Here is a 14,776-nt window from a genome sequence, read left to right as displayed (position 1 = left end):
AGATCACTAAAGACTTGTCCAGCTCTCCAACTTCCTGTATTAACCTCTCAAAGTCCCTTGGAGAGACACCTGGAAAACCTGATTTTAGCAAGTTTGGAGGGGGCAAAAGTATGAGAGATCTTGGAGAAAGAAAGGTGTGTCCAGGGCTGGAAGACACTGGAGAGTGAAGTAAGACTAGTGGCAGGGCAGGAAAAAAAAGACTGAAGGCTTAAGTGTCACTTGAGCAGGACTATCCTGTCTAATCTCCATAAACATCAGAAGGCCAACCACCAGAGCCAGCAAACCAAGGTAGCTAGCTACCTCTCCCCCCTAACCCCAGGATACATTTAATCACTCACCTGCACGGCCTCCTGCTCCGAGGGAGGAGGTATGACACGAAGCCCTGGGGGCCTTGATTCAGGAGGTAAGCCCCTGAGCCATGAATGGAGGTGCCTGGGGGTTAGGGCATGCCTGCCTTTCAGCTTCCAGTTCTTGCCTGTGAGAATGCCAAGGGCCCTATGGGCACTGCCAAAAGTTCTGAATCCTGAAAACAAGAATACCCCCTTCTGTTATTAAGGACCAAAACCAAAACCAAAACAAAAAAAGCTGATCACCATCCAAGCTGGAGCCCATCCAGAGCCAAGGGAGAAGGACAAAATCAGGAGATGTTGACCTGGTCCAGCCCGGGAGGGATTACTTGTTGAACATTTCCTTTCTCTGACCTCATGTTACCACCATGTCTAATCTCCTTTCCCAAGGCTATATTCAATGGCATAGACTTACTCAAGAAACAGTAGTTTTTCTGCTTTCCATTTTTAAGATCTTTAGGCAAGATCAGAGCTTCCAGGCCCAGGAAGAGGCTGGACTGTTGCAACAGGTGTTCCTTGAAGGTTTCACTCACTCCAGACAGGTATATAGTACCTCGGTTCTCAGAATCTTGTTCCAGCTCATTCACAAGGATGTCACAATCAAGGGTGAGCTCTGTCACAGGCCTCTGCACCTAACCAAGGAAAGATGGCATTAATGGTAGAAAAGTCACCACTTCAAACCCCAGGCCTGTTACATACTAGCAAGTAGCTTAATTCTGCAGCTTCCTTATCTATACAAGGAACCTAATGATAACTGCCCCAAAGGACTATGGTAGAAACTTAATAGATAAATAAATACAAAATGTAAATATTTTTGTGTAAATGATACTCTCTTCCCTTTCCTTCTCTCCCCCACCAACTGCAATCAGTTCTCTGCCTTCTATACCAATGAAATTCTGTTTAATTGCATAAGAAACATCAAAATACCATTTGATTCCCCTGAAAGCTAAAGGGCAACCACAAAAAAACCACCCTGAAAAACCATTTGGGGTCTAAGTAGGGATAAAGAGTACATGGAAGATGTAGCCCAGGCTGATTTTGACAAAAATGAAAAGCTATCATGTTTTAGGTCACCACTATAAGAATGCCGGCCTTGGCTGAAGGCTTCCCATTACAGAAATTCTTGTGTCTTAAGCCTCTCGAGGGTGCTTGTCTAAGCTGTTATGTCTTAGGGTGCTGTAAATACAGGCTTGAGTAAATACAAGTACTGAAAATACAGGATTGAGTGAAGTGTACTACTTTATGCTTTCTCTGGAAACCCTACCTTGATGCAGGTACCTTCTACCAGGCTGCCATCCAGAGACTCTATGGCCAGCTGGGCACCTTCCAGGACTTCGTATTGTATACAGAGATATGGCTGCAGAAAAATCAAGATTTCCTTACTTTTGCTTTCCAGGCTCAAACTGCCAGAGACGGGGCTAGGAACGGGGCCCACCTAAACTACAGTGGCCAGAGCCACCAGAATGGATGTTCTTGCTGTGCTGGGCTAGACAGTGATCACAGACCATCAATTTTAAGTGGAATCATCATGGTCCAGGGCTTGGTTTTCAGAAAATAATCTTGTCACTTAAAATTGAAGCCTTCTCTCCCTAGGTGGTATGGGGAAAGCACTAACAAATTCCTTACTACCCAACTTGCTGTTCATACCATTTATTATTATTATTTTGCGGTACACGGGCCTCTCACTGTTGTGGCCTCTCCCGTTGCGGAGCACAGGCTCCGGACACGCAGGCTCAGCGGCCATGGCTCACGGGCCCAGCCACTTCACGGCATGTAGGATCTTCCCGGACCAGGGCATAAACCCATGTTCCCTGCATCGGCAGGCAGACTCTCAACCACTGCACCACTAGAGAAGCCCCCATACCATTTATTATAAATCACTAAAGTTACCGCTGCAGGTCACAGGTAGAGATTCCCATTTGCCTTATTAGCTTAATTTTAGACAAGCAGCTTTCCTACAAGCTTGGGGAGGTTAAGTTCTTCCACTGGATTTGCATCTTCAAATTGACTTATTTTGCACTTGATTAACACCAGAGTATCTAAATCTATGTGATGGTCTGAGCCACAGCATCATCATGGAGATTAAAGTGCTCCCATAGAAAAGCTTCATTTTATTGGATTTGGCAATGATTTCCTGAATATGACACCAAAGGCCCAGGCAACAAAAAAAATATGAGAAGTTAAACTTTATCAAAATTAAAAAGTGTATCAAAGAACAACCATCAACAATGTCAAAAGGCAGAACGAATGGGAGAAAATATTTGCAAATCACATATCTACTGAAGGATTCATATCTAAAATATATAGAGAACTCCTAAAACTCAACACAAAAAAATCAACCCAATTAAAAAATAGGCAAAGGACTTGCATAGACATTTCTCCAAAGAAGATATACCAATGGCCAATAAGCATACAAAGAAATGCTCAACATCACTAATCATTAGGGAACTGCAAGTCAAAACCATGAGATACTATTGATACTTCACATCCATTAGGATGGCTACTATCTAAACAACCCTCCCCCCCAAACCAAAAACAAACAAAAAAAAACCAAGTGTCAGGGGAATTCCTGGTGGTCCAGTGGTTAGGACCCCCTAGCTTCCAATGCACGGGGCAGAGGTTCATTCCCTGGTCGGGGAACTAAGATCCCACATGGGGCGCAGCCAAAAACAAACAACAAAAAAGACCAAAAAAAAAACCCCCAAGTGTCAGCTGGAATATGGAGAAGTTGGAACCCTTGGCATTGCGGGTGGGAATGTAAAATCGTGCAGCTGCTATAGAAAACAGTATGGCAGTTCCTCAAAAAATGAAATGAATTATCATTTAACCCAGAAATTCCACATCTGTGTATATCACCCCAAAGAACTGAAAACAGGGACTCAAATACTTGTACATCCATGTTCATTTCATAGTAGCATTATTCAGAATGGCTAAAACGTGGAAACAATCCAAATGTTCATAGATGGACGAATGGATAAACAAAATGTAGTATAATCATACAATGGAATATAATTCAGCCTTGAAAAGAAATGAAATTCTGATACATACTACATCATGGGTGAACCCTGAAGACATTATGCTAAGTGAAATAAGCCAGACACAAAAGGACAAATATTGTAGGATTCCACTTATGTGATACACATAGAGTAGTCAAATTTATAAGACAGGAAACACAATAGTAGTTAATAGGCCTGGGAGAAAGGGGACTGGGGAGTTACTGTTTAAAGGGTACAGAGTTTCAGTATGGGATGATGAAAAAGTTCTAGAGAGAATGTACTTAATAACACTGAACTATACATAAAAATGGTTTAAAAGGCAAATTTTATGTACACTTTACAAAAAGAAAGAAAAAAAAAAAAGACAAGACGACTTACAGGAAGGAGTGACAGTCCCTTGAATACCCTTTCCCATCCCTCAGTCTATGTTCCCAGGGATGATCTTTTTATTTCTGTTTTTAGGTGTAGGAAAGACAATAAAAGATTTGGGGAAAGCACATTTTAAACATCTAGGATTCTGCAGTTAGATAGCTTTAGAGACTTTAATTTTTGCTTCACTTTAATAGTTACTAAACCTAATAGTTATTAGTTGTATTATTAGCTATTACACATAATAGTTTAATGCACCAGATTAATAGTTGCCTATATCAAAATTCTAAAGGTACAAAAAAATTTACAGTGAAAAGTCTTCCCCTAACCCCTGTTCCCAGTCACCTAGTTCCTCTCTCCCTTCATTGTTACCAGTTATTGTAGATCATTCTACATATATTCTAAGTTTTTGTTTTCAATTCTTTTCATGGCTTCCCATCTCATAGTACTTATAATGTTGTTATTGCTTCATATAGTAACTTTAGTCTTTATCTGACTTCCTGCTATGACCATGAAGAGGCTTACTCTATCTATACAAAAGGATGTATCTATACATCCTTTTAAAAGGTATGAATTTTTTAAACCATATACAAGTATTATTTCTTAAAAAGTAAAAATAATTAAACTCTTTATAGGGTTTTTATGTAAATAATAAACAAAACTTACTCCAAGAGATTGGAGAGCTAACAGCAACAACAAAAAAAAGCCCTACTCCTCTAGTATCTTAACCCAGCTATGAGCCTACTTTGGATTTAAGCCCTACAGACTTCCCAGCACATGGAAGCTACTGCTGTTTTTGAAAGGGCATTTTATCATTTAAAGCTGAAGTCACAAGCATGAAGCCCATAAACTACATTAAACCACTAGACATATTTTTTGTCTGGCTTACATAATATTTAAGAAAATTGGAGCCAACAATATGAAAATTGGCAGATTTCTTGATTCTCAAAACAAAAAAATCAGAAGATCTGGCAATATGGGGCACACATTCTTATGGGTCAACACTGTTCCCATGAGACAGAGCATGTCTCACATTCCAGTCAGTGACAATCAAGCTCAAATCACTAATACTTGAAGGACCCTAGAAGGCATCTGACTTTCCCACACTAGATTAGAAGGTCAAAATCTAAGTTTTCTTGTCTCATTACCTGATGGGATTCAAGAGTAAGAGTCATTGACAGGACTGGACCAAAACTCTCAAACAGCCTATTCAGAGCTCTAAGGTTACAATTTTTGCTAAATGGCCCAGCATAGACAGTTGACATCTCCATCCACTTGATCTTCATCTATAAGAAAAACAACAGAATATAGTAAGGAGGTGGATGTGGAAAGAGAATTAAGTCAAATCTAAAGAAATTATGAGTCAAAACATGGGATAATTCCTTTCAAGGAATTTCTTAACACAAACACTTGCCAAATGTACAAGGATTTGTATACAGGGATTTCATTGCATCATTATTTGGAATAGCAAAAATTTATAAAGTGCAAATGCTGAAAATAGGTATATCATACAATGGAAAACTATGCAGCACAAGGGAAATAAGATTATATAGTGTTATGAACAGATGTGTAAGATATACTGTTAAAGGAATAAATAAAGTTGCAAAAGAGTATATATAGTCTGATTCCCATTTTTATAAAAATGAAAATATATTGATACATATAGAAAAAATTTAGAGAAGTATACAGTAAACTTAATGAAGTATGTATTACTTTCCTTAATGGGGGGAGATTATAATAGGTCAAATAAATCATCTAGCAGAACCCATTCACTTACTCTTTTGCTCATCTCCTCACTGAGGTTGGGTGGAAAGGGTTCAAGAGAGAATTGCACGATGCTGAAGGTAAACAGGGGGACTTCCACTCTGGCCTGCTCAAGAACCTGCAGAAAACAGCACAGCCTGGATGAAGCAGGAACCTAATAGTCTACTGTGGCTCATGGAGGTGAGCCACAGTAATATAAACAATGGTTGTCTTTTTACCCATATTAAAAAGCAATATGAGGCTGACTTCAAGGTCCAGAAGAAAATGGTGACACCACACAGCCTTGTAGAAAAACCATATAATCAGGAAAGAGAATAAATACAATCACATATGACCCAGATCTTCAGCATTACTAAGAAGCAGGCTACTACAATCTTCAAATTACCTCTAAGTAAAGAAACAAGTTAAATTCTGCAAGCCTGTGAATAAAGAGAGGGAGAAGAGACGCAAGAGACTCTGGGGGGAAAAAAAAAATCAAGGGGCATGGAAGACTTGGATGAAACAAACAAAATCAGCCCCAGAAAGAAAGTACAACAAAATGCCAAAATAATGAACACAGGTCACAATTTTGATAGTTCAAGCACTTAACTACAAGGAAGAGACTTGACAGCCTCAGAGAAGCAGTGCTTCTGGGGAAGAATCAGATATATAGAGAAGAGGCAATACCCTGCTGGAGACACTGCAGTGAAGGAAAAGAAGGAAATAAAGAAATCAGGAGGGAAATTAAGGATCCTGCGGGGGGGGAAAAAAAATAAAACAAATACCAGTCCCTCCCAAGAGCATTATAAACTTATTTTTCCCAGCACATCTTTCTCAAAAAAACCCCAACACTTTAAAAAAAGAAAAAGAGAGCATGACATCAGCAAGATAGAGTACAAGGCAGCTTTAAGCCCTCAGTTTTCCATAGACACCGAGTTAACACTATATAGACCAGAATACCTTTGCAACAACTCTAGAGACCAGTTGAGAAGTTACAGCACCCAGAAACAACAACAACCAGAAGAGATTCCAGCAAAAGGGAAAGGAAAATATGTAGTTTTGTGTACTCATCCATCCCTTCCCCTATCTGACCCAGCAGGGCTCAACACAGAGGAAGTTTCCCACACTGGAGATCTTCCCTCTGGACAAACAAGAGTGGACCATGCAGCCAATGTCATGGCTAGGCTGGGCACTGCCTGAGGGACTAGTTTCTGTCTCACCTGACTCAGAGCACTGATAGGACTGGCAGCCTTGTTTGGAAGCCACTGAAAACATATGCAATCACCACAGCACATTAGAGCTGCAGTTACAAAAGCAGATGTCAGGAGGAGCAACAGATTGCAAGCTCAGGAGAAACAGGGACAGGCGCTCAGGGAACATGAGACAACTAAAAGCACCTGCACAAGCTCAGAGAAGACACATCCTCAAAGTATGTTTGAGAGGTCCTGAAACCTCAGGCTGAGCTGATTAGTGAAAGTCTTCCCTTCCACCATGCCAGGCACTAACAATTGGAGAGGTAGTTGACAAAAAAAAAAAACAACTAAAAGAGAACAAAGATAGACAGACAACTAATGAAATCAGGAAAATTATGCATGAACAAAATGAGTATTTCACTAAAGAGACAGCAACTATAAAACAGAACCAGACACACTGCGGTGGCGGAGGCAATGGCGGTGGGGTGGAGCGGCCGGCCGAGCCCGGGCCAGCAGGGCCACGGGCTGCCAGTGTGCGGTGCCACCAATCCGCCTGCCTGCCCCCTCCTCGTGGAGTGGCGGTGGGGAGGCGAGAAACAGCTACTATTATGTGTTGTAAAATGGATGTCTTCTAAAAATTTCCTGAGAAGATGGTGGAGAAGGACATGCGCTTATCCCTCTTGCAAGAGCACTGGAATCACTACTAACTGCTTTACAATCATTGATAGGAAGACACTGGAACTCACCAAAAAAGATAACCCACATCCAAAGACAAAGGAGAAGCCACCATGAGATGGTAGGAGTGGCCCAATCACAATAAAATCAAATCCGATAACCGCTGGGTGGGTGACTCACAAAATGGGGAACAATTATACCACAGAAGCCCACCCATGGGAGTGAAGGTTCTGAGCCCCATGTCATGCTTCCTAACCGGGGGTCTGGAAACAGGAGAAGGAATTCCCACAGAATTAGACTTTGAAGGCTGGTGGGATTTGACTGCAGGATTTCGACAGGACTGGGGGAAACAAGAGACTCCCCTCTTGGAGGGCACACACAAAGTAGTATGTGCATCAAGACCCGGGGAAAGGAGCAGTGATCCCATAGGAGACTGAAACAGACCTACATGCTAGTGTTCAAGGGTCTCCTGCAGAGGCGGGGGGTGGCTGTGGCTCACCCCAGGGACAAGGACACTGGCAGCAGAAGTTCAGGGAAGTACTCGTTGGCATTAGCCCTCCCAAGAGTCAGTCATGAGCCCCACCAAAGAGTCTGTAGGTTCCAGTGCTAGGTTGCCTCAGGCCAAACAACCAACAGGGAGGGAACTCAGCCCCACCCATCAGCAGACAAGAGGATTAAAGTTTTACTGAGCTCTGCCCACCAGAGCAACAGCCAGCTCTACCCACCACCAGTTCCTCCTGTCAGGAAGCTTGCACAAGCCTCTTAGATAGCCTCATCTACCAGGGGGCAGACAGCAGAAGCAAGAAGAAGTACAATCCTGCAGCCTGTGGAACGTAAACTACACTCACAGAAAGATAGACAAAATGAAAAGGCAGAGGACTTTTTACCAGATGAAGGAACAAGATAAAACCCCAGAAAAACAACTAAATGAAGTAGAGATAGGCAACCTTCCAAAAAAAGAATTCAGAATAATGATAGTGAAGATGATTCAGAACCTTGGAAAAAGAATGGAGGCGAAGATCGAGTAGATGCAAGAAATGTTTAACAAAAAACTAGAAGAATTAAAGGACAAACACCTAGAAGAATTAAAGAACAAACAAACAGAGATGAACAATACAATAATTGAAATGAAAAATACACTAGAAGGAATCAATAGCAGAACAACTGAGGCAGAAGAACGGATAAGTGACCTGGAAGACAGAAAGGTGGAATTCACTGCCGCAGAGCAGAATAAAGGAAAAAAGAATGAAAAGAAATGAAGGCAGCCTAAGAGACCTCTGGGACAACATTGAACACATCAACATTAGCATTCTAGGGGACCCAGAAGGAAAAGAGAGAGGGAAAGGACCCAAGAAAATATTTGGAGAGATTATAGTTGAAAACTTCCCAAACATGGGAAATGAAATAGCCAGCCAAGTCCAGGAAGTGCAGAGAGTCCCAGGCAGGAGAAACCCAAGGAGAAAACATGCCAAGACACATAGTAATCAAATTGACAAAAATTAAAGACAAAGAAAAATTATCAAGGGAAAACCAACAAATAACATACAAAGGAATCCCCATAAGGTTAACAGCAGATTTCTTAGCAGAAACTCTACAAGCCAGAAGGGAATGGCATAATATATTTAAAGTGATGAAAGGGAAGAACCTACAACCAAGATTGCTCTACTCAGCAAGGATCTCATTCAGATTGACGGAGAAATCAAAAGCTTTACAGACAAGCAAAAGCTAAAAGAATTCAGCACCACCAAACGAGCGCTACAACAAATGCTAAAGGAACTTCTCTAAGTGGGAAACACAGAAGAAAAGGACATACAAAAACAAACCCAAAATAATTCAGAAAATGGTAACAAGAACATATCGATAATTACCTTACATGTGAATGGATTAAATGCTCCAACCAAAAGACACAGGCTCACTGAATGGATACAAAAACAAGACCCATGTATATGCTGTCTAAAGAGACCCACGTCAGACCTAGGGACACATACAGACTGAAAGTGAAGGGATGGAAAAAGATATTCCATGCTAATGGAAATCAAAAGAAAGCTGGAGTAGCAATATTCATATCAGACAAAATAGACTTTAAAATAAAGAATGTTATAAGAGACAAGAAAAGACACTACATAATAATCAAGGGATCAATCCAAGAAGAAGATATAACAGTTATAAACATATATGCACCCAACATAGGAGCAACTCAATACATAAGGCAAATGCTAACAGCTATAAAAGAGGAAATGAACAGTAACACAATAACAGTGGGGGACTTTAACACCTCACTTACACCAATGGACAGATCATCCAGACAAAAGATTAATATGGAAACACAATCTTTAAATGACACAATAGACCAGATAGATTTAATTGATATTTATGGGACATTCCATCCGAAAACAGGAGATTACACTTTATTCTCAAGTGCACACGGAACATTCTCCAGGATAGATCACATTTTGGGTCACAAATCAAGCCTTGGTAAATTTAAGAAAATTGAAATCACATCAAGCATCTTTTCCGACCACAACGCTATGAGATTAAGAAATAAATTACAGGGAAAAAACGCAAACATGTGGAGGCTAAACAATGCCTTACTAAATAACCAAGAGATCACTGAAGAAATCAGAGGAAATCAAAAAAATACCTAGAAACAAATGACAACAAAAACACGACGATCCAAAACCTATGGAATGCAGCAAAAGCAGTTCTAAGAGGTAAGTTTATAGCAATACAAGCCTACCTCAAGAAACAAGAAAAATCTCAAATAAACAATCTAACCTTACACCTAAATGAACTAGAGAAAGAAGAACAAACAAAACCTAAAGGTAGTAGAGGGAAAGAAATTGTAAAGATCAGAGCAGAAATAAATGAAATAGAAACAAAGAAAACAATAGCAACGATCAATAAAACTAAAAGCTGGTTCTTTGAGAAGATAAACAAAATTGATAAACCTTTAGCCAGACTCATCAAGAAAAAGAGGGAGAGGACTCAAATCAATAACATTAGTAAGGAAAAAAGAGAAGTTACAACCGACACCCCAGACATACAAAGCATCGTAAGAGACAACTACAAGCAACTCTATGCCAATAAAATGGACAACCTGGAAGAAATGGACAAATTCTTAGAAACGTGTAACCTTCCAAGACTGAACCAGGAAGAAATAGAAAAAATGAACAGACCAATCACAAGTAATGAAACTGAAACTGTGATTAAAAATCTTCCAACAAACAAAAGTCCAGGACCAGATGGCTTCACAGGTGAATTCTATCAAATATTTAGAGAAGACCTATCCTTCTCAAACTCTTCCAAAGAATTGCAGAGGAAGGAACACTCCCAAACTCATTCTACAAGGCCAACCATCGCCCTGATACCAAAACCAGACAAAGATACTACAAAAAAAGAAAATTACAGACCAATATCACTGATGAATATAGATGCAAAAATCCTTAACAAAATACTAAAAAACTGAATGCAACAACACATTAAAAGGATCATACACCATGATCAAGTGGGATTTATCCCAGGGATGCAAGGATTCTTCAATATATGCAACTCAATCAATGTGATACAACATATTAACATATCGAAGAATGAAAACCATATGATCATCTCAATAGATGCAGAAAAGGCTTTTGACAAAATTCAACACCATTTATGATAAAAACTCTTCAGAAAGTGGGCACAGAGGGAACCTACCTCAACATAATAAAGGTCACATACAACAAACCCACAGCAAACATCTTTCTCAATGGTGAAAAACTGAAAGCATTTCCTCTAAGATCAGAAACACTCTCGCCACTATTATTCAACATAGTTTTGGAAGTCCTAGCCACGGGGACTAGGAGGAGAAAAATCAGAGGAGAAAAAGAAATAAAAGGAATACAAATTGGAAAAGAAGAAGTAAAACTGTCACTGTTTCCAGATGACATGACACTCTACATAGATAATCCTAAAGATGCCACCAGAAAACTTCTAGAGCTAATCAATGAATTTAGTAAAGTTGCAGGATACAAAATTAATGCACAGAAATCTCTTGCGTTCCTATACACTAACAACGAAAAATCAGAAAGAGAAATTAAGGAAACAATCCCATTCACCACTGCAACAAAAAGAATAAAATATCTTGGAATAAACCTACCTAGGGAGACAAAAGATCTGTATGCAGAAAACTATAAGACACTGATGAAAGAAATTAAGGATAATACCAACAGATGGAGAGATATACCATGTTCTTGCACTGGAAGAATCAATATTGTGAAAATGACTATACTACCCAAAGCAATCTACAGATTCAATGCAATCCCTATCAAATTACCAATGGCATTTTTTAAGGAACTAGAGCAAAAAATCTTAAAATTTGTACAGAGACACAAAAGATCCCAAATAGCCAAAGTAGTCTTGAGGGAAAAAAACCGAGCTGGAGGAATCAAACTCTGTGACTTCAGACTATACTACAAAGCTACAGTCATCAAGACAATATGGTAGTGGCACAAAAACAGACATACAGGTCAATGGAACAGGATAGAAAGCCCAGAGATAAACCCATGCACCTATGGTGAACTAACCTATGGCAAAGGAGGCAAGGATATACAATGGCGAAAAGACAGTCTCTTCAATAAGTGGTGCTGGGAAATCTGGACAGCTACATGTAAAAGAATAAATTAGAAAACTCCCTAACACCATACACAAAAATAAACTCAAAATGAATTAGAGACCTAAATGTAAGACCAGACACTATAAAACTCTTAGAGGAAAACATAGGTAGAACACTCTTTGACATAAATCACAGCAAGATCTTTTTTGATCCACCTCCTAGAGTAATGGAAATAAAAATAAACAAATGGGACCTAATGAGACTTAAAAGCTTTTGCACAGCAAAGGAAACTAGAAACAGGATGAAAAAACAGCCCTCAGAATGGGAGAAAATATTTGCAAATGAATCAATGGACAAAGGACTAATCTCCAAAATATATAAATAGCTCATGCAGCTCAATACTAAAAAAACAAATAATTCAATCAAAAAATGGGCAGAAGAACTAAATAGACACTTCTCCAAAGAAGATATACAGATGGCCAAGAGGCACATGAAAAGATGTTCAACATCACTAATTATTAGAGAAATGTAAATCAAAACTACAATGAGGTTATCACCTCACACTGGTTAAAATGGGCATCATCAGAAAATCTACAAACAACAAATGCTGGAGAGGGTGTGGAGAAAAGGGAACCCTCTTGCACTGTTGGTGAGAATGTAAATTGATACAGCCACTATCGAGAACAGTATGGAGGTTCCTTAAATAACTATGAATAGAATTGCCATATGACCCAGCAATCCCACTACTGGGCATATACCCAGAGAAAACTGTAGTTCAAAAAGACACATGCAACCCAGTGTTCATTGCAGCACTCTTTACAATAGCCAGGTCATGGAAACAACCTAAATACCCATCGACAGACGAATGGATAAAGAAGATGTGGTACATATATACAATGGAATGTTACTCAGCCATAAAAAGGAACGAAATTGGGTCATTTGTAGAGACGCAGATGGACCTAGAGACTGTCATACAGAGTGAAGTAAGTCTGAAAGAGAAAAACAAGTATCATATATTAACACATGTATGTGGAATCTAGAAAAATGGTACAGATGAAGCAGTTTGCAAGGCAGAAATAGAGGCACAGGTGTAGAGAACAAACGTATGGACACCAAGGGGGAAAAGCAGGTGGTGGGGATGTGGTGGTGGGATGAATTGGGGGAGCTGGGGATTGACATATATACAGTAATATGTATAAAATAGGTAACTTATATAAGAACCTGCTGTATAAAAAAATAAAATAAAATTCAAAAAAAAAAGAAAAAAGAACCAAACAAATTCTGCAGCTGAAAAATACATTAAGTGAGTTGGAAAATTCACTAAAGGGGTTCAACATCAGACTTGATCAGGCAAACTTGAAAACAGATCTTTGAAGTCATTAAGTTAAAGCACAAAAAAAAAAAAAAAAAAAAGAAGAAAAGGAAACAGAGTCTAAGAGCCTTTGGGACACCATCATTAGGACCAATTTACAAATTATAGGAGTCCCAGAAGAAAAGAGAAAGGAGCAGAGAGCTTATTTGAAGAAATAATGGCTGAAAACCCTCCATATCTGAGGAAAGAAATGAACATACAAATTCAATAAGCTGAAAGAATTCCAAGAAAGATAAATCCAAAGACACCCACACAAAGACACATTACAATCAAATTGTTAAAAGTCAAAATTAGAGAATCTTGGAAGCAGCAAGAGAAAAGCAAATCATCACATACAAGGAAACTTTCATAAGATTATCAGTGGATTTCTTAACAGAAAACTTGCAGGCCAGAAGAGAATGGCATGAGATATTCAAAGTGATAAAATAAGAAACCATCAACCGGGCTTCCCTGGTGGTGCAGTGGTTGAGAGTCCGCCTGCCGATGCAGGGGACACGGGTTCGTTCCCCGGTCCGGGAAGATCCCACATGCCACGGAGCGGCTGGGCCCGTGAGCCATGGTCCCTGAGCCTGCGTGTCCGTAGCCTGTGCTCCGCAACGGGAGAGGCCAGAACAGTGAGAGGCCTGCGTACCGCAGAAAACAAAAAACAAATAAAACCCTACAAAACAATGCTGAAAGAAATTTTAAAAGACACAAATAAAAGGAAACATTCCATGTTCAGGGACTGGAACACACTATTGTTGTCAACAGTATACAAAGCAACCTATGGATTCAGTTCAATCCCTATTAAAATTCTTATGTCATTTTTTGCAGAAATAGAAGAAAATCATCTTAAAATTCATAAGGAATCTCAAATGATTCTGAATAGCCAAAATAATCCTGAAAAAGAATGAAGTCAGATGACACAAACTTCTTGATTTCAAAACATATTAAAAACTACAGTAATCAAAACAGTGTGGTACTGGCATAAAGACAGACAAATAGACTAATGGAACAAAAGAGAGTTCAGAAATAAAGCTCTGTATATATGGTCAAGTGATCTTTGACAAGGGTGCCAAGAACATTCAATGTGAAATGGATAGTTTCTTCAAAAAAATGAGACTGGGAAGACTGGATATCCATATGCAAAAACGGGAAGTTGGAACCTTATGTCCTGGTGTGATTTCCAGGACATCTTGTTAAGGGAAAAAAGCCAACTGCAAAGGAGTTTATTTATGTAGTATGTTATCTTCTGTGTAAGAAAGAAAACGAAATAAAAAAGCATACATATATCTACTTTTCTTTACAAAAAATGGAACAAAGGAAGGATAAATCAGAAAACAACAATGTTATTTACTTACATGAGATAGGTGGAGGGTGGACTGGGTGAAATAGATATGAGAAGGAATGACACTTCTTTTAGTATACTTGTTTGTGTAGTTTTGCCTTTGGAAGCATGTTAATGTTCTGTAGATCCAAAAAATAAATCAACAAGGATGGAAGAGAGAAAA

At 39.3% G+C, this 14,776-nt stretch overlaps 1 protein-coding gene across 2 annotated transcripts in view; it reads right to left on the bottom strand.

Annotated features, from left to right (window-relative positions):
• REXO5 (RNA exonuclease 5) overlaps positions 1–14,776 on the bottom strand; it is a 41,785-nt gene that overhangs the window by 4,099 nt on the left and 22,910 nt on the right. Inside the window, exons 14-18 of one of the 2 annotated variants that reach the window (XM_032605279.1) lie at positions 5,490–5,594; positions 4,861–4,998; positions 1,612–1,704; positions 763–979; positions 339–523 (exon numbers count right to left, since the gene is read on the bottom strand). In XM_032605279.1, coding sequence (XP_032461170.1) covers positions 339–523; positions 763–979; positions 1,612–1,704; positions 4,861–4,998; positions 5,490–5,594 — 738 coding nt within the window. The remainder of the gene's footprint in view (positions 1–338; positions 524–762; positions 980–1,611; positions 1,705–4,860; positions 4,999–5,489; positions 5,595–14,776) is intronic. The other variant, XM_032605280.1, reaches the window with a different exon arrangement.

This window comes from Phocoena sinus, chromosome 15 (assembly GCF_008692025.1).
Source record: "Phocoena sinus isolate mPhoSin1 chromosome 15, mPhoSin1.pri, whole genome shotgun sequence".
Classification (NCBI taxonomy): Eukaryota; Metazoa; Chordata; class Mammalia; order Artiodactyla; family Phocoenidae; genus Phocoena; species Phocoena sinus.
The sequence above is the reverse complement of the archived record's forward strand: the minus strand, read 5'-3'. Positions and strand labels throughout refer to the sequence as shown.